Genomic DNA, 26,168 nt, shown 5'->3' with positions numbered 1-26,168 from the left:
CCTCACATAGTTCTACCAGATTTTCAAAGAAGAGCTAATACCAATACTCTTCAAATGGTTCCACACAATAGAAACAGAAGGAATAATATAAAAACTTTATATGAAGCTACAGTTTCCCTGATACCCAAACCACACAAAGATGCAACAAAAAGGGAATTACAAACCAATCTCCATCATGAATATTGATGCAAAAATACTCAATAAAATACTGGCTAACTGAATCCAGGAACACATAAAAAAATTATCTACCATGACTAAGTAGGCTTCATCCCAGGGATGCAAGTATGGTTCAACATATGAAAATCTGTCAATGTAATCCACCATATAAACAAACTGAAAGAAAAAATGCATGATCATCTCACTAGATTCTTAAGAAGCCTTTGACAAAATCCAACACCTCTTCATGATAAAGGTTCTAGAGAGATCAGTAATATAAGTAACATACCTAAACATAATAAAGGCAAGTTACACCAAGCTGACAGCCAACATCAAATTAAATGGAGAGAAACTCAAAGCGATTACACTAAAATCAGGAACAAGTCAAGGCTTTCCATTCTCCCTATACTTATTCAACATAGTACTTGAAGTTCTAGCTAGAGCAATAAGACAACAAAATGAGATCAAGGGAATACAAATTAGAAAGTAAGCGGTCAAACACTCACTATTTGCAGACAATATGATAGTATACTTAAAGAACCCCAAAAATTCTACCAGGAAACTCCTACAGCTGATGAACTCCTTCAGTAAGGTGCCAGGATACAAGATTACCTCAAAATAAATCAGCAGCCCTCCTATATACAAATGATAAATGGGTTGTGAAGGAAATCAGAAAAGCATCACCCTTTACAATAGCCACAAAATAATATAAACTACCTTGGGGTAACTATAACTAAGCAAGTGATAGGCCTGTATGATAAGAACTCTGAAGAAAGAAATTGAAGACTGTATCAGAAAATGGAAAAATCTCCCATGCTCACGGACAGGTGGAATTAACAGTAAAAATGGCAATCTTACCAAAAGCAATCTACAGATTCAATGCAACCCCCATCAAAATTTCAACACAATTCTTCACAGACCTGGAAAAAACAATACTTAACTTTATATGGAAAAACAAAATACCTAGGATAGCTAAAAGAAACCTGTATAATAAAGCAACTTCTAGCCGGGCAGTGGTGGCGCACGCCTTTAATCCCAGCACTCGGGAGGCAGAGCCAGGTGGATCTCTGTGAGTTTGAGGCCAGCCTGGGCTACCAAGTGAGTCCCAGGAAAGGCGCAAAGCTACACAGAGAAACCCTGTCTCAAAAAAACAAAAAACAAAAAAAAAATAAAAATAAAGCAACTTCTAGAGACATCATAATCCCTGAACTCAAGCTCTACTATACAGCTATAGTAATAAAAACAGCTTGGTACTGGCATTAAAAACCAACATGTGGTCCAATAGAATTGAATTGAAGACCCTGATAGTAATGCACACACCAATGAACATATAATTTTCAACAAAGAAGCCAAAACTCTGCCATGGAAAAAACAAATGCATCTTCAACAAATGGTACTGGCAGAACTGGATGTCAACATGCAGAAGATTGCAAATAGATCCATATCTGTCGCCATGCACAAAACTCAAGTCCAAGTAAATCTAAGTAGGAAGTAGTCTTGAAGACACTGGCACAGGAGAACACTTCCTAAATATAACACCAGTAGCACAGAAAGTGAGAGCAACAATTAATAAATGGGACCTCCTGAAACTAAGAAGCTTTTGTAGAGCAAAGGACATGGTCAATAAAACAAAAGGATAGACTACAGAATGGGAAAAGATCTTCACCAACCCAACATCTGACAGAAGGCTGATCTCCAAAATATATAAAACTCAAAAAGCTAGATTTCAAAATACTGAACAATCCAATTTAAAAAATAGCCTACAAAGCTTAACAGAAAATTCTCAACAGTAGAATCTCAAATGGCTGAAAGGCATTTAAGGAATTGCTCAACATCCTTAGTCATCAGGGAAATGCAAATCAAAACAACTCTGAGATATCATCTTATACCTGTCAGAATGGCTAAGATCAAAAACACTGAAGACAGCTTATGTTGGAGAAGATATGGAGCAAGGGGAACACTCCTCCACTGTTGGTGGGAAGGCAAACTTGTACAGCCACTCTGGAAATCAGTATGGCAGTTTCTCAGAAAATTAAGAATAAGTCTTCCTTAAGACCCAGCTATACCACTCTTGGGCATATACCCAAGGAATACTCAATCTAACCACAAGGACACATACTCAACTATGTTCATATCAGCATTATTCGTAATAGCAAGAACCTGGAAACAACCTAGATGCCCCTCAACTGAAGAATGGTAAAGAAAATGTGGCACTTACATACAATGGAGTACTACTCAGCAGTAAAAACCAATGATATGAAATTTGTAGGCAAATGGATGGAACTAGGAAATATCATCCTAAGTGAGGTAACCCAGACTCAGAAGGACAAACATAGTATGTACTCACTCATAAGTGGATACTAGATGTGAGGGAAGGAATGGCCAGACTGCAACCCACAGCTCCAAAGAGGCTAGCTAACAGGGAAAGACCCTTGGAGGGACATATGGATGGCCCACCGAAGGAGAAGTGGACTACAGGAGTGGACTGGGAGTGGGGGATGAGAACATAGGGAAATAAGAGGATAGAGCTGGAACAGGGACAGAGTGGGAAGACAGGGAGGGAGTTACCATGATAGATGAGGACATCATGGGAATAGGAAGAGGCAGGGTGCTGGGTAAGATAGGTATTTGGCTTGAACTGTTTGGGGGCACCCAGACAGGGGGATCAGGATCTGTCCCTGTTGCATGGGCAGGCATTTGGGTACCCAGTGCCTGTTGTGTGACAACTTGTGCAGCTTTGGTGCAGTGGGAAGGGTCTTGGACCTGCCTAGACTCAGTGTGCTAGACTCTGGTGACTCCCCATGGGAGACCTTGATTTGGGGGATGTGGGGATGTAGAATGGCTTGGGAGGGAGGACCTGTGGGGTAGGAGGAGGGAGGAAATGAGATCTCTGGATAGTATGTTGAGTGAGTATAAAACTTCTTAATAAAGAAAAGGAAAAAAAAAAGAGTTGCAGTGGACATGGTGTCTCTTCATGGTAATAGAAACCCTAACTATGACACTGGTCAAAGCCTGGCCATGCTCCCTACTGCTCTCTGGGCTTTCTCACTCATTTTACGAAGCCCCCACATTCTACCATACATGTGTTTGCTGCCTTCTATTGCTGACAATGCCAGCTTACTTCAAACAGCAGGACTTTCATTGTCTCTGTTCTCCATCGCCCTCCTGCTGGCAGGTGCTGGCATTTATAACTTGTCTACCGTTGTGTTTCTTTTAGACTCTAATAACATCATTCCCAAGTTTTCTTTATTTACTAGATTAGGACCCCATAGAGGGAACCCCAACTCTCTTTTTCTAACAATGTCCTCATCCCTCATATATGAAGGGAAGTTGCTTACATTTTAGTGGTTGTGGAACTCCTTTTAGCTGAAAAAATAGGCATGTATTTTTACTCAGGATATAATCAACATCCTTTACTGACAACTTCCTCTCGTGTATTTTAAATAAAGAATTAACTGACTGTTTTGTATATTCTGTAATATCCACACCGAATGGATCTGACGAATCAAATGGCATGCATAAGATGCATACAGAGAGACAACCAGCTTCCCACTTAGCCACTAAACTAAGTGTATTGTGGTAAATTTTAAAAGAAAAAGGAACCTAAATGGTACAAGATTCAGAAAAAATATGGTTTACATTTTGAAAATATTGTTAGTTATTTTAACCCCCAGCCTTATCTATAACGTTTTTCCCCTTAAAAGATCTAATCCATAAATACAAGCCTTCATCAGAATCCCAATTAATTTTACCTTTAAGAGTAATATGTCAGGGCCGGGCGGTGGTGGCACTCGGGAGGCAGAGCCAGGCGGATCTCTGTGAGTTCAAGGACAGCCTGGGCTGCCAAGTGAGTTCCAGGAAAGGTGCAAAGCTACACAGAGAAACCCTGTCTTGAAAAAACAAGAGAGAGAGAGAGAGAGAGAGAGAGAGAGAGAGAGAGAGAGAGAGAGAGAGAGAGAGAGAGAGAGAGAGAGAGAGAATATGTCAGGGGTTGAGAAATGGTTCAGTGGTTAAGAGCACATGTTACTCTTGCAGAGGACCCAGGTTCAGTTCCCAGAGCCTACATGGGAGCTCTTCACTATCTGTAACTCCAGTTCCAAGGAATCTGAAACCCTTTTCTGACCTCTCTGCAGGCACCAGGCAAGCATGTGGTATACATACATGTATGTGGGCAAAACATTCACACACACTAAATAAATTCTAGAAAAGTCTTTGGAAAAGAGGATGCTATGTCACTGTTTAGTTATGTTTCTACTGTTGTGATAAAACACCATGACCAAAGCTATTACAGGAAGAGTTAATTGGGGCTTCTGATTCCAGAAGGTTGAGCCCATCACCATCATGATGGGGAAGTGTTGCAGCAAATATGAGGACCAGCTGAGAGTTCACACCCAGAGCTCCAACCAGGAAGTAGAGTAACTACACTGAAAATAACTCATGACTTTTGAATGTTCAAAGCCCTCCCCCAGTGACATAGTTAACATCTCCAAACCTACACATACTGTATCCCTACTTGGGAACCAAGTATTCAGATGCCTAAGAATATGAGGGGTTGGAATTGGGTGGGGCTCTAATTCAAACTACCATATTCTGCATTCTACTCTCTGGCCACCCCATAGTCTTATGGCCCTCTCATAATGAAAAAAAAAAACTGTATTTAGTACAACTTCAAAAGTCCCCATAGTCTCTCACAGTCTTGGTGCTGTTTTGAAACCCCAAAGTCTCTTGGCAGACTCATAGCAATGTCTTATGTGCAAACTCCTGTAAAAGCAAATTATATACTTCTAGTATGCATGGAAAAGAAGATACATTACAATTACACTAGGGAGGAATAGGGGCATAGTGATGAAATGCTGGACTAAATCAAGACTGAAACCCAGCAATGCAAACTTGAAATCTTACATGTACCACATGTGTGATGTTAAAAGGTTTAGAGGGCTCCAACCACCCAATTTGTCTATTGATTAGTTTTCTATGGCTACTATAAAACATAATGATTAAGGCAACTTATAGAAAAAGGGGTGATTTGAGTTATGGTCCCTAAGTGATAAGAGCCTATAGCCATCATCGAGGGGAAGTGTGGAGGCAGACAGGAACTCATGTCTCTAACTGCAATCAGGAAGCAGAGAGAACAAATGAGGAACGGTGTGGGTTTTTGAACTCTCAGAGTCCTTCTCTAGAGACACACTTTGTTTAGCAAGGCTACTCTCCAAATAGTGTGAGCAACCAAGCATTAAGTGCCCAAGAATGTGAGGTCCCCTCCAAACACCTAATCCCAATCCTAAGTGTAGATGTCCTTTGGAGACTTTTGGCTTGAAGCAGCATCAAGACCAGGCATTGGCTCAGCAGTCATTTTCTGAGAACACGAAATCAAACCTGGGTGTTCACAAACAAGCCTAAATTGAAGAGACGGCAGGTGATGCTCAAGGGAAGGGAGACCTTTCGGAGCACAAACAATTTCATCAGGAGTTTGTCAGATAGAGGACCCCAGGACTCCATGTGTGCCCTGCTATGACTCAGTTTGCTTTGCTCTGGTCATGCCCCACTCCTCTTTCAAAAAGAGAATGTTTACTCTGTGCCTTTGTGTACTGAAGTATGTAAACTCTTTTATTTTTTAATAGATGTTTACAGTTAAGAGATTTCTTTTACTTTGGACTTTGGATCATCACCGCTAGTGCTGACACTATGAGAACTTTGGACATAGGAATACATGCATTTTGAAACACCTGTAGTTGTCTATCATTTCAAAAGTTTTGGTTTGAACAGGAAGTGTATACTTTGAGCTGGTATGGTTTGAACTTGAAATATACCCTGTAGGTGCATGTGGTTGAATCACTGGTCCAGAGTTGGTTGTGTTGTTTGCAGAAGCTGTGGGAAATTTAGGAAGCCTTGATGGATAGAAGTTGGGGGAGTGCCTGCAGAGAATCCAGACACAAATGGTACAGATTAAAAGAGATCAGTTACATATTCTCAATGGTTTAAAAAATTATTGGATGATACTAACTGGTTACAGCCTGCCATTGGGTTATCTATTTAAGAATTAAGTCATTTGTTACAAATTTTGCAAGATGACGCAGATTTAAACAGTACAATAAAATTAACAGCTGAGGCAGAAAGGGAATTAGCCTAAGTAGAACAAAACTTACAAAATGCCTATGTGAGTCGATTAGATCTTACAACTGAATGTATTTTCATAATTGTACTTTCCAATCATTCCCCTACTGGAGTCCTTATGCAGAGGGGAAATAATATTTTGGAATGAATTTTCCTATCTCACAGACAAAGTAAAAAGTTAAAGACCAATAAAAAAAAATGTTTCTTCCTCAATTGTTGTGAATGAATCCAGCTGAGATTGTGGTACCCTATATTGATGCTGAAATTGTGCAATTATGGTAATTAATGTTGATTGGCAGAGCTTATAGTAATTTCTTAGGAGCAATTAATGACAAATATCCAAAAAGAGAGCAACTTCAATTAATTAAACCAACTGGTTAGATTCTTCCCCTCATAATAAAAAGAACACCTATTTCTGGGACTGTTACATTTTATCCTGATGGAAGTAAATTAGGAATGGCTGCTTATAAAGCAGGAAACTAGTAAGTACTTCAAAGTCGATATGATTTACTTGAAAAAAATCAGGGTCATATGCCTTCTGATGGTTTTATTAAACTTTAATAAATGTCGTAATATAATTATTGATTCCCAATATGCAGAAAGGGTTGTATTGCACAAAAAGTACTGAACTTATTCCTGGTAATTCAAAATTAACTTTATTATTTGTACAACTACACCTGCAATCCAAAAAAGGAATTTACCATTTTATATTGCCAATATTTGCTCTCATACTGGGTTGCCTGGGACATTAGCAAAAGAAAATAAATAGATTAACCAATTACTGATAGGAAATGTGTTGGAAATTTTAGAATTTCAGAAGAAACATCTTATTAATAGTAGGGACTTAAGAAAATTTTTTTTCTAATACTTGACAACAAGGTAAGGAAATTGTAAAAAAACTGTTCTGTTTGTTCTTTGTATAATCAAGTTTCTTCACCTGGAGGAACTAATCCTAAACGTACATAAAGAAACGAAATTTAAGCCGGGCGGTGGTGGCGCATGCCTTTAATCCCAGCACTCGGGAGACAGAGCCAAGCGGATCTCTGTGAGTTCGAGGCCAGCCTGGGCTACCAAGTGAGTTCCAGGAAAGGCACAAAGCTACACGGAGAAACCCTGTCTCGATAAATTAAAAAAAAAAAAAAAAGATAGAAAGAAAGAAAAAAAAAGAAATGAAATTTGACAAATAGATATATTTTGTTTAGCAGAATTTGGAAAATTAAAATATATTCATTATATAATTGATATATATACTCTGGATTACAATGAGCATCTGCCTTAAGCTCTGAAAAAGGTTGATTTTATAATTACACATTTATTAAAAACAATTGGTATAATTGGCATACTGATAAAATTTAAAATTGATAATGCCTCATTTTATGTTTCCAATGAAATGTAGCAATTGGGGGGGCATTACTAATTTAAAAAAATTAAAAAGCTAATGAAACAGTGACAACATCTGCTGAAAGACATTGGATTGTGGAAAAACCTGCTAAATTGAGTCAGCCCATTTATTATAAGTGTTTTCACATCAAAATAGAAACCAGCAAAAGTGTTAAGACAGGGGCTAAGAGTATGCTTATGTTTCCATTGGAGATAAAAGATTGTGGACCCCATCAAAACTGATAAAAAATCTTCCATGAGCAAAAGGTGTCTCATGGATTCCTTGGCTGAGATGCCTCTGGGAAATAAAAAATGCAGAAGGCCTTTACAGCAGACAGCTAATTCTCCCACCTGAGGACAGCTTAAAAACTGGTGTGACAAAGGGGAGGTGATAACTCAAATGCCTCAGAGACCTCTAAATGCTACAACTTTGTTCCTTGCTATGCTGTCTGTGGTAACTACACAGGTAATGGGGACTGGTCATACTTACTGGACCTTTATCCCTAATCCTCCGATTAACTTACACAAAAGTTGGGGGGTTATGAATATTCCTATGATGGTTAATGGATCCTCTTGGCTACCTGGTCCTTATGACAACCGAGGTCCTGCTCAGCCAATGAAAGAGAGTAAAGAGATTAAAAATTATACTGTGGAAGTACAAGGAGTTCCTATTTGTATGAGAAATGGAATTCAATGTCTAAATATAATCTTTCAAGTGTAGCTATCTATAATCGATACTACCCAGGATTATCATAGTAAGTTTTAATTGGTTCATGCATTTGGTTTTGAAGGACAGGAGATTAGTGTCACTAATCTACTCTCCTGTGAGATGAGGGTTACCACCATGGAATCTAACTGGGTGCATTGGCAAAAATGTGAGAGAAATCTTGAGTGCTAATCAATATCTCCCATAGAGACATCATTGATTTATGGCTTCTCTCAAATAAAATATTCTCACTCAAAGTTAAGATGGCAGCAGTATAGTTTGAGTGGAACTGTAGATATTAGTTCTTCTGTTAATGAATCTATTCAAAAGCGTGGAGATGGAACATCAAATCCTTTCCTGCAATTTGGCAATTTAACTCAGACTCACTTGTGGAAATTAGCAAATGCCTTCCACCCTTAATGCATGGGAAGGAAAGTTAAACATTAAGGATGATATATATACTTGGTGATAAGGCTCCACCAAAGCCTTTTCAAAAGACAGTTGACAATCAACGAGTCCATGATGAAACCACAGTAGACTCCAATGATGAAGAGGTCGCTTATATTGAAGCTACTGATGAATTTGCTTCCTACTTCAACAGACAGACATCTCCTAAGATTTTCATCACAACATCACATATACATCATGGGAGAACAGTACGACTCTGTGAACAGCTCTCAACAGTTATATCAGATGTGCATGTTTATTACAAAAGAGGACTGGCTCTGAAAAAAATTATTCCACAGTGCATTGCAAGAAATTTCACAGACCTGATGGTTATTAATGAAGATCGGAAAACACCAAATGGTCTTATTTTGAGTTACTTGCCAAATTGTCCGACTGCTCATTTTAAAATGAGTAGTGTTTTCTCTTATTTTCTTTACAAAGACGAACACTACTCATTTTAAAATGCCTGGTTTATTCCAAGAGGCATTTGGTTCTTTAATTGCTCTGAGTAGGGGTTTCTTCTATGATGGCAGGAAAGGTCTGAACTGAATTTGCTGTGCTGCATGAGCCCCATCTGGGAGTTTCCCCGAGGACACAGGCAAAGGATTACCTTGTCTGTCTCTTGTTGATCTCCATTCCTTGGTCCAATGTTTACCCTTACCACACACCTTCTGCATAATCCAGAAGGGAGGGACATTTGTTGCCCTTGTTCCTGGAATAATCATTCTTTTTTGGAATGCCCTGTTTACACTCCCTTTTCAAATGACCTTGTTTTTCATACCCAAAACATCTGACATTCCTCAAACATTTTGAAATTGCTTCTCCTATCCACATATCATCATAGTCATGAGACTCAATATTAAGTGTGTCCCTGATCCAGTCCTCCAAGGGTGCAGATTTTGCCTTTAATGGCCTGATTATTCTTTTGCATGATGCAATAATCAGTCTAAACATTCAATGTGTTCTTCTTAATATTCTTTCAGCGACCTTCTGTACCAGGATCATCATAGGTGAGTTTTGCCATGGCCTCAACAACCTCACCAGTATCCCAATTGTTGGCCTTGCTTATTATTGATTCTATGTGGATTTCACATCATGCATTCTATCCCACTCATTGCCCTGTGACTTCGTATCTGTCCGCTGCCCTTGCAATATCTCCCCAAAAAACAAAACTGAGTTTAAAAGAAAAACTAAAACCAAACCAAACAAAGAAATAAAATAAAAACCAAACATAAATAAAAACAAAAGAAGAAGAATCTTTTCATGCAAGCTGTATTATCTTAACACACATAGGTGGGAGATCAGAACACCAGAATGCCAAAGATGTGTGGATAGTAAAGACTACTATTTCAATGGGGACTGTAGCATTTCAAATGTGAACGATTTGTTGATTCAGAAACCACTTGTGTTAGTAAGGCTTGACTCAAAAGTAACGGGCTAATTAATCTGGGACAGGAAATTTCAATGTGACACCATGTTTCTGGACCACAGACTCCACTGTGTGAAACAGCATGCATCTGAAAGTCCTTTCAAAGAGAGAGCTGCAGGGTGCTGTACTCAAAGGTGGTTGCCTATGGATGTGTTTTCCTAGATTCAAAAACTTAGAGTCCACTGCAGCCTTGGTCCAAGAGGCTCTGTCTACTGCTGGAATTTTTGGCAGAACCTGACATCATTATCATAATGCTAGTTTTCCAGGCACAGATAATGTAGGTGTTCTGGAATCATGGAGGCTTTTACCTAGAGTTTAAAGAAAGACTTTGAACTCAGAGTAATGTGTAGCAGGGTTAGATTCACTGTAAGGAGCCTCTGACAGAGTGATACATGAGGCTATAATGGTGAAGCACTGGCTGGAATATGAACCCTCAGTATCAGAGATGCAAAGAACATAGAACACCTGCAGCCAACAACTGGCTACACTGAAGAGTAAGGCCACAGAAGCCACAAATTATAATACCATAGGGATAGGGCTGCCCAAACCAGTTAGAACATACTGGACATGGAGGCCAAGGGACTTTCTTTATATACATTATCTTCTTTCATTCTTGCCTTCTGTAATATCATGCAATACTCATCTTGGCCCCAATTTATATATGAGCACAAGTTTTGGGTGCAAGGCTCTCAGGTATTCTGCTGGAGTCTAGAGAGACAAGTCAGATAATCAATAAGTTAATGAACAACCACTTTCAACAGGGACAGGTGCCCTTAACCAGAATGCAACTCTCTCTGCTAGGTGGAGATTCCCCAGGAAGGGTAGCCTGAGGCAAGAAGAAGTTGCTGAGAAACTACATTACAGGGAGTGGGATGAGCAGCCAGAAGGAACAGACCTGGAAGAACCTTGATATCGATGCTGGGATCAGTTGATGGTAAAGGATGGTTCTCTCCCCCATTATGCCTTTAAAAAAAAAAACTTTGTTTCTTTATTTTACATCCCAGCCACAGTTTCTGCTTCCTCCTTTCCTCCCAGTCCATCCCTGTAACCTCCCTCTCTTCCCCCTACCCAATCCACTCCTCCTCCATTTCTATTTAGGAAAGGGCAGCCATCCCATGAATATCAGCAAAGCATCACTTGTGGAGTTGCCCTAAGACTCAGCACCTCCCCATATATTAAGGCTGAACAATGAGCTGTAGGGTCCCCAAAACCAGTATAAGAGCCAGCTTCCCTCTTTCTGTCCCTCCCTCCATGTGCTCCTCTCTCCCCTTTTCTCTTATACAGTACAGTGATTAATTGTTCCACCATAGACTCCCGGTGGCTTCTGCTTCTTGATTCTCATCATGATTATGCAACTCACTCACACTAAGCAGTACCTTCAATTCACATTTACATTTATGTTCAAAGCCTTCTGCCTCTTCCTTCATCTTCACTTCTTGTGCTGGCTATTTGATGAAATCTGTGTCTACTGTACCTCGTTTTACAGTTTATTCACTCAGAGTTGCCTACCTGGTCAGTTACTGTTGACATGGAAGTGAAACATGTCCCCTCAGCACAGAAACCAGGTAAATGGCCCTCACCATATTTATAAGGACAGTGTAATTAGCTATGGATAACACATGGAGGTGGTAAAGGGAGAAGCTTTGTAGAGTGGGTGAATAAGGAGTTGAGAAGATTGCCTTAGCAGAAGACGCATCTGTCACTTCTTTTGTTCGTAAATTGATACCTACTGTTTACACATATTGGGAGTCAAGTCTGAGAGCATGAGTCCCCCAGTTTCAGACTCAAGTGTTTATCTCAAAGGCCCTTCAAGGGCCTTTCCTCAGGTAAACTCTTTTGTCTTTTGTCCCCGTGATGAGGAGAAAGGAGAACAGAAAACAGTTAAAGGTATTCAAGACATGGAGCCCTCCAGAACAGATGGAAGAATCATTGGCAACAGAGGTAATTGCTTGTCTCATGGTATAAAGATACCTACTGTGGGAATAGCAAATGGGAAGCTCACCCATGTAACTGGAAACCTTCTCACAAGGCAATAACTGAGTAACAAGTTTTAGTTACTTTGTATTGCTATTGCAAGACATCACTGCCAGAGCAACTTATAAAGAAAGCATTAAATTGGACTCACGTTTTGTTTCCTGGGGTTGGAGATCAGGACGGCAGCAGGCACAGCAGAGAGCTCCCTTCTTGATCTGGAAGCACGAAGCAGAGTGCCCACTAGGAGCAGCAGCTGTTCAAAGTCCACCTCAGAGACACCTCCTCCAGCAAGGCCATATATCCTAATGCTTTCCTCACATTTCCACCAAAGGGGAACAATATTTCAAGCATGTGAGTCTATGAGGTCATTCTCATCCAAAGGCCACCAATGTTGTCAAACTCCAGCAAAACTGTTTCAGCAGAGCCACCCTGCTCATTTCTGTCAGTGTTTTAAGAGCCTTCTTTGAGATTACTTTGCTTTCTCTCCCACTTGGGCTACTCTAGTCATTTCTGATGGGTAGTGTAAGGCCCTGGTTTGATGATGTTTCTTTGTCTATATGCCACTTCTCCCTGTCTGCTATTTTTTATTTGTTAGTGTACTTTTGCTAGCTATATATTTAATAAAAACCAATCATTCAATACTGAAAGGATATGTATAATAGACCATTTTTCTATATGGCACGTAATTAATGTAGTTTTCAAAATCAAGTGGATGCTGTTTTGAAGGTGTTATTGTAATCAAAAGGAAAATGGGAGTTATAAATAAGAGTGTATCTGGCCATTGCCACTGTGGGGCTGAATTGGAAACCTGACAAGTGAGCTGGGGATGTGATGGGATGAGTGGAACCTCACCCCATGGAGACCTGGCCTCTCATTCTCAGCGGGTAGACAAACAGGGATAGCAAATGCTTTTTGTATTTAATACTTCAATAAAGGGTTAACATGTAAAGGTTTTCAGCTAGTTTTTATTTGTTTGTTTGTTTTTAGTTTTTTTCTACTTTCTCCTGATATCAAACAGAGTTCACTGTTCATGTTTATTTTGGAGTTCCTTTGTCTTAGCTGGTACTAACTCAGTGTCACCTCTTGTAATTCTTTGTAAGAGAAAATCGATGTGTGAAAAAAACATTTAATGAAATCTAAGCAACAATGAGGTTTGCTTACCTAATTGCAATAGAGAAAACTCTTACAGTTTAACAATTTTCTGGGCCGATAATCTTAATTTCTTATGTTATGTCACACAAGCAATTTAGATTCAACTCTTTTCAAAACTATTTTATTGACTCTTTGAAATTTGATACCAAATATTTTGATCATATTTACATGCAACTCCCTCCCCTTAACTTCGCACAGATTCACCCACACTCAACAGGTAAATGGATGGAACTACAAAAAATCATCCTGAATGAGGTAGCACAGACCCAACAGACAAATATGGCATGTATTTGTTTATACCTTAGTGGCTAAGCCTTTGTTAAGCAGGCTATGATCTATTTAGCCACAGAGGTTAAGTATAGATAAGGAACTAGGTATGAAAGAGAAAGAATCCCCTGAGAAGGGGAAATAGAACAGATAGTTATGGATGAATGGTAAGGGATGGTAAAGGGAGGATCAAATGTGGAGGAGAGGAAAGAACAGGCAAGGGAGGGAATACTGGGAGGGATGGCTAAAACTATGTGCCATTTGAAAGGTCATATGGAAACCTAATACAGTGGAAACTTCTTAAAATACAACTTGTATAAAATAATTCTAAATTGGAACCACCAATAACAGGGGAAACAAAGCCCCAAATAGACATCTGTCACCACCAAATGAATGAAGCCACCAGTGTTGGAATGGATTACATCTAATCTAATTTGATTGTTAGCCAAAGAGACCACATCACAACAACTAAATTACCCAGGCTATTGCCAAGGCTGTTGGTTACTCTCCACAAACTGATGGTAAGGTCTTACTGTTGAAGACAACACCCACATAACTCACTGAACATGGAGAAGTTGAGCTGGTACCTATGTAGAGCCTTCATCCCTTCTGAGTAGTAGTGTTAATACTGGAAAGTACTCTGTGCCCTGCCAGAGGAAAAAGCTAAACACCAAACTACCTACAAAACCTGCTATAAACAGAAGTTTCTGTCCCCCACACTGCTCCCAAATAACTTCTCAGAGGCTTAATATTAATTACAAATGCTGGGCCTATAGCTCAGGCTTGTTGAAAGCTAACTCTTACTTCTAAATGAACCCATATTTCTTGTCTGTGCTTTGCCACTTGGTAACTCTTCTCAGTATAGCATGTCCATCTTCTTCTCTCTGCATCTGCTCAAGACTCCAGCCCTTCCTCTTAACAACATTCTCTCTATCTCAGGCCACCTCACCCAATCTCTGCCCAGATATAAGCCAATCAGCTTTTTATTAACAATGAAAACAATGCATATTTAGTGTAAAGAGATTGTTCCACAGCATTTCCCTAATTTCATCTAATTAAAAAAGAGTATTTTAACTTTAACATAGTAAAATTATATACAACTAAAACAGTTATCAGGTAAGAATTACAGTTACAATATTAGTCCATTTGTATTTTGTAAAATTAGAGAAAATAATCTATCATGTATCTTATCTATGTGAGTCTAAAGTTATACCTAATTTACCTTTTATCAAAACTAAGGAAGGCTATAAGTTTAACTATTTAGTCTTTAACTCCATCAAAGATCCTAGAAGTATGAAATGTTACCTAACAACAGGGATGTCTGACTTCCTGGACAGTCACCCAAATTTCTTCTGTAACATTGGGGCCTCCAACTTTGCCTTTTGGACCTGGTATATCCAACAGACATTTCTGAGAAGCAGGGAAGTTTGAAGGAGTCTTCTACCTAACTTTTGCAATTTGGGGCTGTCATTTTCTTTTCTGTATTGCTTTTGTGTTTTGTAACAGTTTGCCTTCAATAATTGAGGCAAGCGTTTGCATGTCTTTTTGTATGCTGTTAAATGCGTTATTCTGATTGATGGATAAATAAAATGCTGATTGGCCAGTAGCCAGGCAGGAAGTATAATGTAGGCTGGATAAGCAGAGAGGGGAATTCTGGGAGGTGCAAGGCTGAGTCAGGAGATGCTGCCAGCTGCCGCCACCATGAGAAGTAAGATGTAAAGTACCAGTAAGCCACAAGCCATATGGCAACTTAAAGATTAATAGAAATTGGTTAATTTAAGAAGTATGATCTAGCTAGCAAGAAGCCTGCCATGGCCATACAGTTTATAATTAATATAAGTCTCTGTGGGTTTACTTGGGTCTGAGCGGGACTGGAGCAAACTCCAGCTACAGGCAAGGGCAGTTTATGCCCAGATGAGTAGATTTTGCCATAAAGAAAAACTCCATACAGAGCTTCTTCGATGCCCATCATCTTCTTTGGATGTAAATTGGGGCTGTCTTGAGCAGATGTGTCTCATTGTCATGAAAAGCCTTAGGTAATTAAACATATTCAATATTCTGTAGGTCTTTGAAGTATTTGAAGACTATCTATCTAAATAAAACTGTGTATGACCTGGAAACATACCTCACATGACTAGAAGTTTAACTATTATAGATTACTAACTACTAACCTCTATTTCTTAACTATACATTATATTTTTAAATGAGATGTATAATCCAATTCTCAAAAAAAGAGTAGAAATATACATTCAGTATAACAAAATTAACTTTAAATTTGTATCGATATACCAAAATTCATAACAATGTAAAATATTTAAGATTAATAGCTGCTTTTTTAGTTTAAAAGTAGATTCATTAATCTATCCTTTTATCTTATCATTTCTATATATATATAGAGAGAGAGATCTTTGTATTGAACTCTTTTGTTACTTTTTTAAAACTATGACATGTAACAACTTGTAACCAAGTTCCTTTAAATTATAATAAACATCTATAACCCAATATTTGGGAAATTGGGCATCATTTTCTAGACTACTACCTATTGATTGGGAGCACTGACATTTTTGAAAGAACCTTGAGAAAATTGGGATAATAATGAAGTCCTGGCTGGAGTAGTCTGTGAGGCTGGACCATCTCAGCCAGCAACCTTGAAGTTGTTCTGGATGCTGGATCATCTGGGTTATCTATTTATATTGGTGTCTGTTTCCCTTGTTCTGAAAAGACATGAAATTTTAAAGGTAATATACGCTAAAAGTATGGTTATGTGGTGTGCATAAGTCAGTTAAAATGTTTTTTTGTTTTATATTTGAGAAGGTAAAATACATGTTACCTGTCTTCTAGTTCTTTTATTTGTTTGTTTGTTTGTTTGTTTGTTTGTTTATCTATTATCTATAGCAGGATTTCAGGGAGTCTTCCCTAATCAAACCTGATTTTCTTTAATCAAGACTCAATCCATAGTGTCTCATCTCCTGTGGAAATAAAGGATAACCTCTTTCCCAAAGTAACTTATCTTTTGAATTAAATTTTGAAGTGAAGACACCTTTAAACACATAGGTTAGTTTAATATAGCAGCTTTCACAAACAAATTTGTCTTAGCAGCTGTAGTTTCTTTATCAGCAATCAGAAAATCTAAAGACAACACAATAACATACAGAATGCAGTCTCTATGTCTATTTTCCATCTTTATATGGCTTATTTTTTATATTACTTTAGTCTTTTTTCAAATACCTTATTTTTGTAAAATTATATATATATATATATATATATATATATTATGACTTTCTATACCTTCTTTTTGTCTCTCAAGCCTACATATATTTTTTAAATACACTGAAACACATTTAGAGTTTTTCCATAGTAATCTTTCTTTATTGCATATCTATAATCTTTTCTGTCTCCATGAGCAAAATGCCAAATTGCGACAGTGGGCTGACAGAGCTTAAGCTGGCAGCTCAAGACCACAGGCAGACACTTCTTGGTACCTTGGCATGTGTGAGAGATTAAGGGAACACGCCATGTGGCTTAACTCATGATGTACTGGTATCTACCAGAAGTCACAGTAGGCATGAGAGACATGAGACTAGAAAGCCAAGTTTGACTCCATTTGTGTGTGTGTGTGTGTGTGTGTGTGTGTGTGTGTAAAAACTTTTTTAAGCTTTCTCTCAGGTCTTGTGTGGAAATTCCAGACCCATGTTGGAACACCATATGTTGGTAGACTTGTATTTCCTGCACACCAGTTTCTAAATAACCAACACAGAGACTCAATGTTAATTATAAATGCTCAGTCAATATCTCAAGCTTGTTACTAGCTAACTCTTACATGTAAATTAACACACATTTCTTATCTATGTTTTGCCACATGGCTTGGTACCTTTTCTCAGTACAGCATGCCCATCTTGCTTCTCTCAGCATCTGCTCTTGACTCCAGACTCCGTCCTTCCTCTTCCCATCATTTACTCTATGTCAGGCTGTCTCTCTCAAACTCTTCCTGCCCAACTGTTGGGGAATCAGCTTGTTATTCACAATAAGAATAATACATATCTACAGTGTACAAAGATTGTTCTACAGCACCCTGCAATCTACAGTGGTGACTGCCTTGCTAAGATGCCCTGTTGTGATAGTGGCACAAAAGTTATGGGAGCAACCAATAACTCTCTGGTTGTAATTAAAGCCTAGTCTATGAGACAGAACCCATGCCTGATACTGCTTAAGCGGTCAAGAACCTGAGGCTAGATAGGCCAGGGATCTAGGGGAAACCAAATACTATTGTCCTACTAATAGAATGTAACAAGAAAATGACTCCTAATGATATCTGCTATGCTTATAGATCAGCACCTTGCTCAGCTATCATCAGAGAAGCTTTTTCTTACAGCAGATGGGAACAAATACAGACATCCACAGCTGGACATACTGCAGAGAGTGAGAGACCTTGGAAAACTCAATCCTAAATGATTGTTTTCAACAAGCTCCTCCTTTAGGACTCAGGCAATTATGCAGACTAGTGGGTAGAAAGATTATAAGAGCCACAGAGGATGGAAAAATATCAGAAAAACAAGGCCTTCTAGACAAAACAGGATTTACATACCTATGAAGTCATAGAAATTATGCAGCAGTCACATTACCTGCATGGGTTTATGCCAGATGGAGTTTTGGTGCTTAAAGTGGAAGCAGACAGAAACCCATCTCCCTAAACCAGAAGCTATCTCCAAATGATAGTGGATCACAAAGGAAAAACTGTTTTTCAGAGTCTCACTGGGTCAAAGCATAATGACAGGTAAGCCTCATGGCCACCAGAGGTTGGCCAACACAAAATGAACTCAATGGTACTTTTGGAGTTTTTTTTTTTAAACTTTACAGATCCTTTGCTTACATACTGTGATTTCCAATTTTGTCTTTTATCAGTTGTCTGTCTATGCAGATGTGCTATTGAACAGGACAAAGAAGAAGTCTTGGTACTAGGTGAGACTGTTGTGCTGTCTGCAGTATTTAAAGATGAGGAGACAATATCCAATATTAGAAGGTGGCACCTTTATCCCTTCAAGATTGCCAAACCCATACCTGCTTGGATTGTCACTGTCTCTGTGGGCTTGACAGGGTTTTTGGCTTTTGGTTCCTAGATCAGTTAAGAACCATGTCATAAGCCTCCAAAACTTATTCCTTTTTTCTTTTACATTGTATGTGTGTGTGTGCATGTGTGTGTGTGTATGAGGGGGCGTGCATTTGCTCATGCATGCATGCTGTGGCACATATGGCTGGAGTTAATTCTCTCCTCTCACCATGTAGGTCCTAGGACTTGAACTCAGGTGGTCAGGCTCAGTGGCAAGTGCATTTTGCTGTCTGAATCCTGCCACATGTCAAACCTGTCTTTCTTAGCTTCCTCTTGTCAGGAAAATTGAGATGGACAATACAGGAAGTGACAAGAAGGGAAAGAGGCTGAGGATAAAGGAGCGAAGATTGTGGGGATGGAAGGAAGCTATGGATATGGAAGAAGAAGGAGAAACAATTAAATGTGAAGGGAAGGGCAGTGCTCCACAGCTCAGGCTCAGTGGGAGACAACTTTTGGGTGAAATCCACATACTTTTGTCTTTATTTTGCTGTGAACTTATAATTTGTCTCACTGTGTAAATGGAAAAGTTGAAACTCAAGACTGGGAATAACCATACACATCCAGGTGTGTTCTAGAACTTTCTGTGATACAGATGATGGAAGTTGTTGCTAAAATTACTTTCCTTGAAGAGACATAAACAATGTATTCCCCCTTCCCTAAGTCTCTAATGACAAACCAAGATAAGGGACTGCTAAAGTTCCTCCTGCCATAGCAGTGAGGTTATTGGCCTTAATTTCAGTGCATAGGTGAGGCAGTTACTTACAGGAGTGTGGATGCTCCCTGCAGAAGGCTACACTAGAAAGTCTTTACATAGTAGGGATGATGACTTTTCTCACAGCTGAATAGACAGAGCCCTCCTCTCTCTACTCCTATATACGCTAGCCCCTCCTTGAGGCCATATACAGTTAGAGTAGAATTGTCCCCTCTTCTACAAGGCGTTTTCAACAGTTGACTAGTCCAGCTGGGATGATCCACAATTAGGCACAGCTGAGCTTCCTAAGATGGCAGTTGTTTGTCTCAGAGGAAAGTCTTGTGCAGCTCAAGTGTAGGCTGACAATAGCTCTGCTTCCCTATCTTCTGACTAGGATCATTTTTTAAGGCAAATGTGGCATCCCAGGTGCCCCTCAAGGTTTCTCCTGATTCTGTAGAGTATCATGCTCAGGGCTGGGCAGGAGGGAAGCCAGGGATCTCTCAGGGAGCAGCAGCCCATATTCCAGGTCTCTGCTGCTCCTTTAACAAACTGGTATGGCCTCCAGGATTCTGTGGGAAGATGAAGGCTTCAGACCATTTTCCCAGGTGAACTGTGTTGGCTGCTTTCCATGGTAAGGAATCCTAAGCCGAGAACAGGAACTGCTGCAGCAGGGGCAGAGGAAGGCTCCAGTGCTTGCTCAGGGTGCAATGTAAATCATCATAGCTTTCCTGATGGGTGTTATCTGAGATGGAGTGGATCTGTCCTTGGTTGCTTAGTGACATCTGTGGTCTCTTTGGACCCTGGCAGACAAAATCAGGTTGCATTGCCCTCATAAATGGTTGGACTGTGGAGAATTTCCCAGTATCATCCACAACACCGTTATTTTTTAGGGCTGTACCCATTACCCCAGAAAGGAATGAGTTTTCCTCCCTCTAAATGTACCTGTGCCTTAAGGCACAAGAATGAAAAGTGCCACCATTGGTCAGGATGCACACACTGTGGCCAGCACTGCCTTCTCACCCATCTTTGTGCTGTGAGGATATGGATTAAACCATGTAGTTTCTCGTGGTTCTTCCTCATGGCCACTAAGGATGATCTTGTAGGTGTTGGGCCCTGAAACATGAACTGAGCTGGTGTAGATGAAGGCTGTGACACTAGTCTGGACAAAGGCTTCCAACAGGTTCTGGTGCCTAATCACATACAACACACTGTTAGTGTTAGGAAATAAACCAAAGAATCCAAATGATTCCTGTTCATTTCACCCTGATCCCAGCTCCCTGGTGCATTCTTTGCTGTTTTTGGATCAGCAAGGCAATGGTGTGGGAACATAAGCAATAAAAGTGACAGGGGTGACATGTAGTATCTGGGAGCCAAGGGTTCTAGACTTTTAGCCTTTACAGAGATCTCTCTGTGTGTCTCTCTCTGTCTCCCTCTTTATGTTTATCTTTGTGGCTCTGTGTGTGTGTGTGTGTGTGTGTGTGTGTGTGTGTGTGTGTGTGTGTGTGTGTGTGTTTGTATGTGTGCAATCCTGACCAAGAACTTTGATTCGGGAAAAGAAGAAAGGGTTTCTATTCCATGCTTTGTCAACACAGTTTTAAAATGACAACTTGTCATTTCAGTAATGGGAAGCAATATTTAAATTAAGAAAAACATGCAGGCACATTCAAGGACAGCTGAGAATTCAGATGCTATAGTGCCACACTCAGTTCTACAGCGGCAACTGAACACTGACATGGACATCATATCTCTGGAATTGTTCTCACCAAGAGAGAGCTATAGAAATTATCACAAGGACCATCGCTAGTGACCCAGCAAAGCTTTCTGAGCTGTACAGAGATTTAACATTTTCTGTGATTGAGGTATCTATTTCTTCTGCCTTATCTGCAACACCAGAGATTCTCTCATCTCTGTTGTGTACTCTGAGGTCTGAGTTTGACTTCCTTTCATTTCCAGTTTTATCTCAGGTTGGGTTTGCTTTAGCCATTCCATGTCGACTTTCATGTCTTGAACTGTTTTCATCACGTCTCTCACTGTTCCTTTGTGTTTTCATAGACATCATTAAGGGTTTTTCCATATCCTCTGGAAGGTCCTTGAACATATTCAGAACTGTTGCTTTGAAGTCCTTATGTTTCCATGCTGGTGTCTTGGCCTCTGGGTTTTTGATGATTGAGGTGATTTTAGGTGTTGACATCTAGTCTTTGTTGTGTGGATCCTCTGTTGTTTGGTTTCTGTTGCCCTCTCTTGGCCATAGGAGAGTGTGGTGGTTGTGGTTTCTGAGTAGACAATGCTTCTGCAGGTTGGTGGGTGGCAAAGAGTAATAGAGGTGGGCTAGGAAAAAGGCCAAAGAGTTGTTCCAGAAAATAGTCAAGGACATCCTGTCTACATCAAGAGATGGGGTCCCCAGGGAGTTGGAGGTATGGTAGAAGGTGTGCCTTAGGCAAATAGATTGACCAAAGGCAAAGAAGAATCTGGAGAGATAGGCCTGAATGGGCTAGGGTGACCCTGGGTCTGAAGCAAGAGTTGGAGTCTCCAGTGAATGAAGCTGAGGTGGGAAAAGGGACATGTATGCAGGTTGTTATGTATCTGAGGGTGAGAGTGGAGAGATCATAATGGAGGACAGGAAGGAGGGTGTGACTCCCATATCTGAGTCTCTGCCAGATGTAGCCACTGGGGTCCCAGGTACAAAGTGATTCTTGGTATTGGGAGCTGACAAGAAGAAATGGGAGGCTGGAGAGATGGCTCAGAGGTTAAGAACACTGGTTGCTCTTTCAGAGGTCCTGAGTTCAATTCCCAGCAACCACATGGTGGCTCACAACCATCTGTAATGAGATCTGGTGCCCTCCTCTGGCCAGCAAGCATACCTGCAGGCAGAACATTGTATACATAATTTAAAAAAAAAAAATCTATTTGCTGGGCGGTGGTGGCGCACACCTTTAATTCCAGCACTAGGGAGGCAGAGCCAGGCGGATCTCTGTGAGTTCAAGGCCAGCCTGGGCTACCAAGTGAGCTCCAGGAAAGGCACAAAGCTACGCAGAGAAACCCTGTCTGGAAAAACCAAAAAAAAAAAAAAAAGAAGAAGAAGAAGAAGAAATGGGAATACACTAGATGTGGGGGTGGGGTGGGGAGAGAGGGTCCAGATGAAGAGGAAAGCTGGGTCTGCTGCAAGGTTTAGCATGGTTTCCAGGTAATGAAGTAGGGCTGAGGGACAGGTTACTGTAACCAGGCTGCTCCAGGGCTGGAGTTGAGGATAGAGAGTGTAATATGGGACAGGAAGGACCATGGAAATCACCTACTGGAATCTAGTGTGTGTTCCAGGTAGAGAGCTTTTCTACAAATAGGCTTCAGACACCGATGGATGGAAGGAAGGAGGAAACCTGGATATTCTGCAAGGTTCCAGAAGTCCCCAGGAAATGGAGGGAGTAGGGTGGGAAGAGAGGGCCCTGCAAGCCTCTTTCCTCGTTTGAAAGTGGAATTGTTTACTCATTGTAACTCTCTAATCTACAACAGCCAGAGTTCATGTATTTTCCCCATTAATCTCCTTTGAGAATTAGCGCTATCTATCTATGTAACTATCTATGTATCTATGTATCTATATGTCTATGTATGTATGTATGTATGCATGCATGTATGTATGCATCTATCTATCTATCTACCTATCTCTCTCTTTCTTTCTTCCTTTCTTTCTTTCTTTCTTTCTTTCTTTCTTTCTTTCTTTCTTTCTTTCTTTCTTTCTTTCTTTTTTTGTCAGCAGGGTTGTCTTTGTAGTTCTGGATGTCCTGGAACTGGCTTTGTAGATCAGGCTAGCCTTGAACTCAGAGATGCGCCTGAGAATTAATTGCCTGTGCTGAGAATTAACTCTTAAATGTTAATATGTCAGCTAGAATGAGCTGAAATAAGAACCTTCCCTAACAGTTTTTTTTCTTTCAGAGGCAGCAGAAGAAAGAGCTATGGAGTGGGGACTATCAGCCAGAGACACAGTCTCTGCACTGTGTTTCCAACTTCAGCTTAAGGGCTGGTAAGATGGCTAAGAAGGTAAAGGCTCCTGCCCCAAAGACTGATAATCTGAGTTCAGTCCCTGGACTAACTCCACATCTTGTCCTCTGACCTCTGCACACACCTGCTGAGGTTCACAGGCAGGCACACACAAGTACACATAGAAAGTCAGTAAGGAAGTGCATAACATAATGATAATGTTCACATGCTTATGCATGGATGTTTGTAAAAGTGTTTTTAGATTAGAAACAAGAACAGCAACTTGTACTATGCATAAGAGAAACCTAAATAGATTTAAAAATGGATCCACAGCAGGGACACACGTCATTTACTTTTCAGAATTCCAGGGGTATATGAAGTTTTGCTGAATGCCTTGTTTTAGTTTATTTGTTAAAGGATGGTTTCAGTGGCTGAAGCAAGAGTTAATGCTGGGGTAGTGTTGTGGGTCATTGAGGTGTGATGCTTAGTGAAGTTTCCTTCCCAGAGTGTCACTTAGGGCCAGGCATTTTGTTTTCCATGTTTCAGAAGGGCCCGACTCTAAAGTGGATGTGGCATAGCTCAAGATATGGGGTGACCAGGACCTTATGTCCGTCTCCCAGAGGAGGTGTTGGAGTTCCTTCCACTCCAGAAATGGAATATGTTCTTCTGCTATGATTCTCCGTGGGGCAGATGTATGTCTTGGGGTCAGATGCTTCTGTTAAGGGCTTTGTCCCTCATAGGCAGAGTGGGCTGGAGGGCACATTTGTCTTCTCTCTAACAGAACTGTTGTAGCTACAGTGTTCTTTCCTTCATGGGATCAGGGTTCACAGATCCAGACAGGAAGTAATAGGACAAGAGCATTTATAGTGACTTAGAATGCCCAGGTAGGCTCAGAACAGACATGTTGTTTATAAAGTGAGTGCAGGCTGTCACCTCCCAGAGGCTCGAGGGGCAGAGCAGAGCAGGTTTTTTGTTTGTTTGTTTTGTTTTGTTTTTACTCTTTGACTATTTTGAGGGGACCACCACCCAGCTCCCTCATGAATTCTAACACAGGCTTTTTTTTCTTTCTTTCTTATAAATATATAGTCTAAGCTTGGCTTGTTTACAGTCAGCTTTTTTTAACTTCAATTATCCCATCTATTTTTTTTTTTTTTTTTTTTTTTTTGGTTTTTCGAGACAGGGTTTCTCTGTGTAGCTTTGCGCCTTTCCTGGAGCTCACTTGGTAGCCCAGGCTGGCCTCGAACTCACAGAGATCTGCCTGGCTCTGCCTCCCGAGTGCTGGGATTAAAGGCGTGCGCCACCACGCCCGGCTCCCATCTATTTTTTTTCCTGTGGGCTTTTACCTTTCTGTATTTCTGTGTATCTTTCATGACTTTTTTTTTTTTTTTTTTTTTTTTTTTTTTTTTTTTTTTTTTTGGTTTTTCGAGACAGGTTTTCTCTGTGTAGCTTTGTGCCTTTCCTGGAACTCACTTGGTAGCCCAGGCTGGCCTGAAACTCACAGAGATCCACCTGGCTCTGCCTCCCGAGTGCTGGCATTAAAGGCGTGCGCCACCACCGCCTGGCTCTTTCATGACTTTTTACTCCATGGCTTGTTGTGAAGCTGGGTGGCAGGCCTGTGAATGCTCTGCTCCTTTCCTCATTCCTTCTATCTTCTTCCAGATTTCTTCTTCTCTTTATTCTCTCTGCCTACCCAGCCTATCCTCTCTCCTGCCTTGCTATTGACTGTTCAGCTCTTTATTAGACAAATCAGGTGTTTTAGACAGGAAAAGTAACACAGCTTCACGGACTTAAACAACAGCATCATAAAAGATTGCAACATATTTTTCCATCATTAAGTCAAATATTCCACAGCATAAACAAATGTAACACATCTTAAAATAATATTCCACTACAGAGCAGCCTTTGTCTAAAAGCTCACAGTTGAACACCCACAAAGCCCCTGATTCTGTTTGTCATTTTCTTTCTAGGGGAATTACTAACAGATTTGTGGAACACAAACTTCAGAATCCTAACTCAGATTCCTTGCACATCCAAGGGAGAGAGTGCCAGTGCTGTGTTCAGCCCCAGGTATGGAATCCTAAGCACACAGTAGGAAAGAGTTTCTTCATGGAGTCTGGAATCTGGGGCCTGTGCTGCTTTAGGTGTGGAGAGAAGAATCCCACGTGACAGCAATCCTAAATGTATATATATATTATATATATATATATATATTACCCAACATTCTTTACAAGGTGGGTTCAAATACACAGGATCCACTTTCCTATTCAAGGGGTTTTTAGAAGCAAGCACTATTCATAATTTAGAAACTGGAAAAGGAACGTGAGAAGAATGAAGCATTCCTAACCACAGTTTACCAAGAACTCCCAATCACAAACCTAGTAGCACAACTTCCTTACAAACAATGTCAAGCTTGACCAATATCACTTCACAAGCAGTCGGTATGATCATGATTGGAAAGAGGGAAATCTCCTCCCTGCCACCATAAACTGATGGGTATCCTGATTTATCAACCCCAGTTCTCTCTCTATTGTCTAGCCTTGTATAAAACTGGTCCCTGTAGTCTGTTCTCTGAGGTCCATATCTCTATGGTTTTGAAATAGAACATCCTGCATGGCCATATAGAAAAGCTTGGTATGTGGAGGAAGTTTCAAGTTTTAGAAATTGATGAACCATCGAAGTGAGTGATATAGGGATCAGATAAGGATGTAATGGATGACTAATAAGGCAGTAAGACCTGAATGGGGGAGGAGGCAAGGGATGCTGATAACTGCAG

General features: G+C 40.2%; 3 protein-coding genes across 12 annotated transcripts in view; 1 reads left to right on the top strand and 2 right to left on the bottom strand.

Moving 5' to 3' along the window:
- Nucleotides 1–12,469, bottom strand: part of LOC102909786 (NADPH-dependent 3-keto-steroid reductase HSD3B3-like) — an 85,168-nt gene extending 72,699 nt beyond the window's left edge. The window contains exons 1-2 of the mRNA XM_076574682.1: nucleotides 12,358–12,469; nucleotides 11,128–11,195 (exon numbers count right to left, since the gene is read on the bottom strand). The gene's annotated coding sequence lies outside the window, so the exon portion shown is untranslated. The remainder of the gene's footprint in view (nucleotides 1–11,127; nucleotides 11,196–12,357) is intronic.
- LOC143266858 (NADPH-dependent 3-keto-steroid reductase HSD3B3-like) overlaps nucleotides 1–12,496 on the bottom strand; it is a 37,142-nt gene extending 24,646 nt beyond the window's left edge. For 2 of the 3 annotated variants that reach the window (XM_076574671.1, XM_076574673.1), the window contains exon 1: nucleotides 12,358–12,496. The gene's annotated coding sequence lies outside the window, so the exon portion shown is untranslated. The remainder of the gene's footprint in view (nucleotides 1–12,357) is intronic. The other variant, XM_076574672.1, reaches the window with a different exon arrangement.
- The window catches only part of LOC121826335 (uncharacterized), a 187,933-nt gene that overhangs the window by 42,789 nt on the left and 118,976 nt on the right, over nucleotides 1–26,168 (top strand). The window contains exons 1-5 of one of the 8 annotated variants that reach the window (XR_013052254.1): nucleotides 10,497–11,166; nucleotides 11,719–11,797; nucleotides 12,095–12,557; nucleotides 23,351–23,438; nucleotides 25,363–25,462. The exons of 5 other annotated variants lie outside the window; for them this stretch is intronic. Coding sequence is in view for 2 of the 3 variants with exons in the window: in XM_076574694.1 (XP_076430809.1) it covers nucleotides 11,148–11,166; nucleotides 23,351–23,438; nucleotides 25,363–25,462 (207 nt within the window). In the remaining variant the exon portion in view is untranslated. Of the gene's footprint in view, nucleotides 1–10,496; nucleotides 11,167–11,718; nucleotides 11,798–12,094; nucleotides 12,558–23,350; nucleotides 23,439–25,362; nucleotides 25,463–26,168 lie in introns of those variants that run through there. 2 more of the 8 variants (XM_076574694.1, XM_076574692.1) reach the window with 2 other exon arrangements.

Source organism: Peromyscus maniculatus, chromosome 6, assembly GCF_049852395.1.
Source record: "Peromyscus maniculatus bairdii isolate BWxNUB_F1_BW_parent chromosome 6, HU_Pman_BW_mat_3.1, whole genome shotgun sequence".
NCBI classification, from domain to species: domain Eukaryota; kingdom Metazoa; phylum Chordata; class Mammalia; order Rodentia; family Cricetidae; genus Peromyscus; species Peromyscus maniculatus.
Note: the sequence above shows the minus strand (reverse complement) of the source record. Positions and strands in the feature narration are given on the sequence as shown.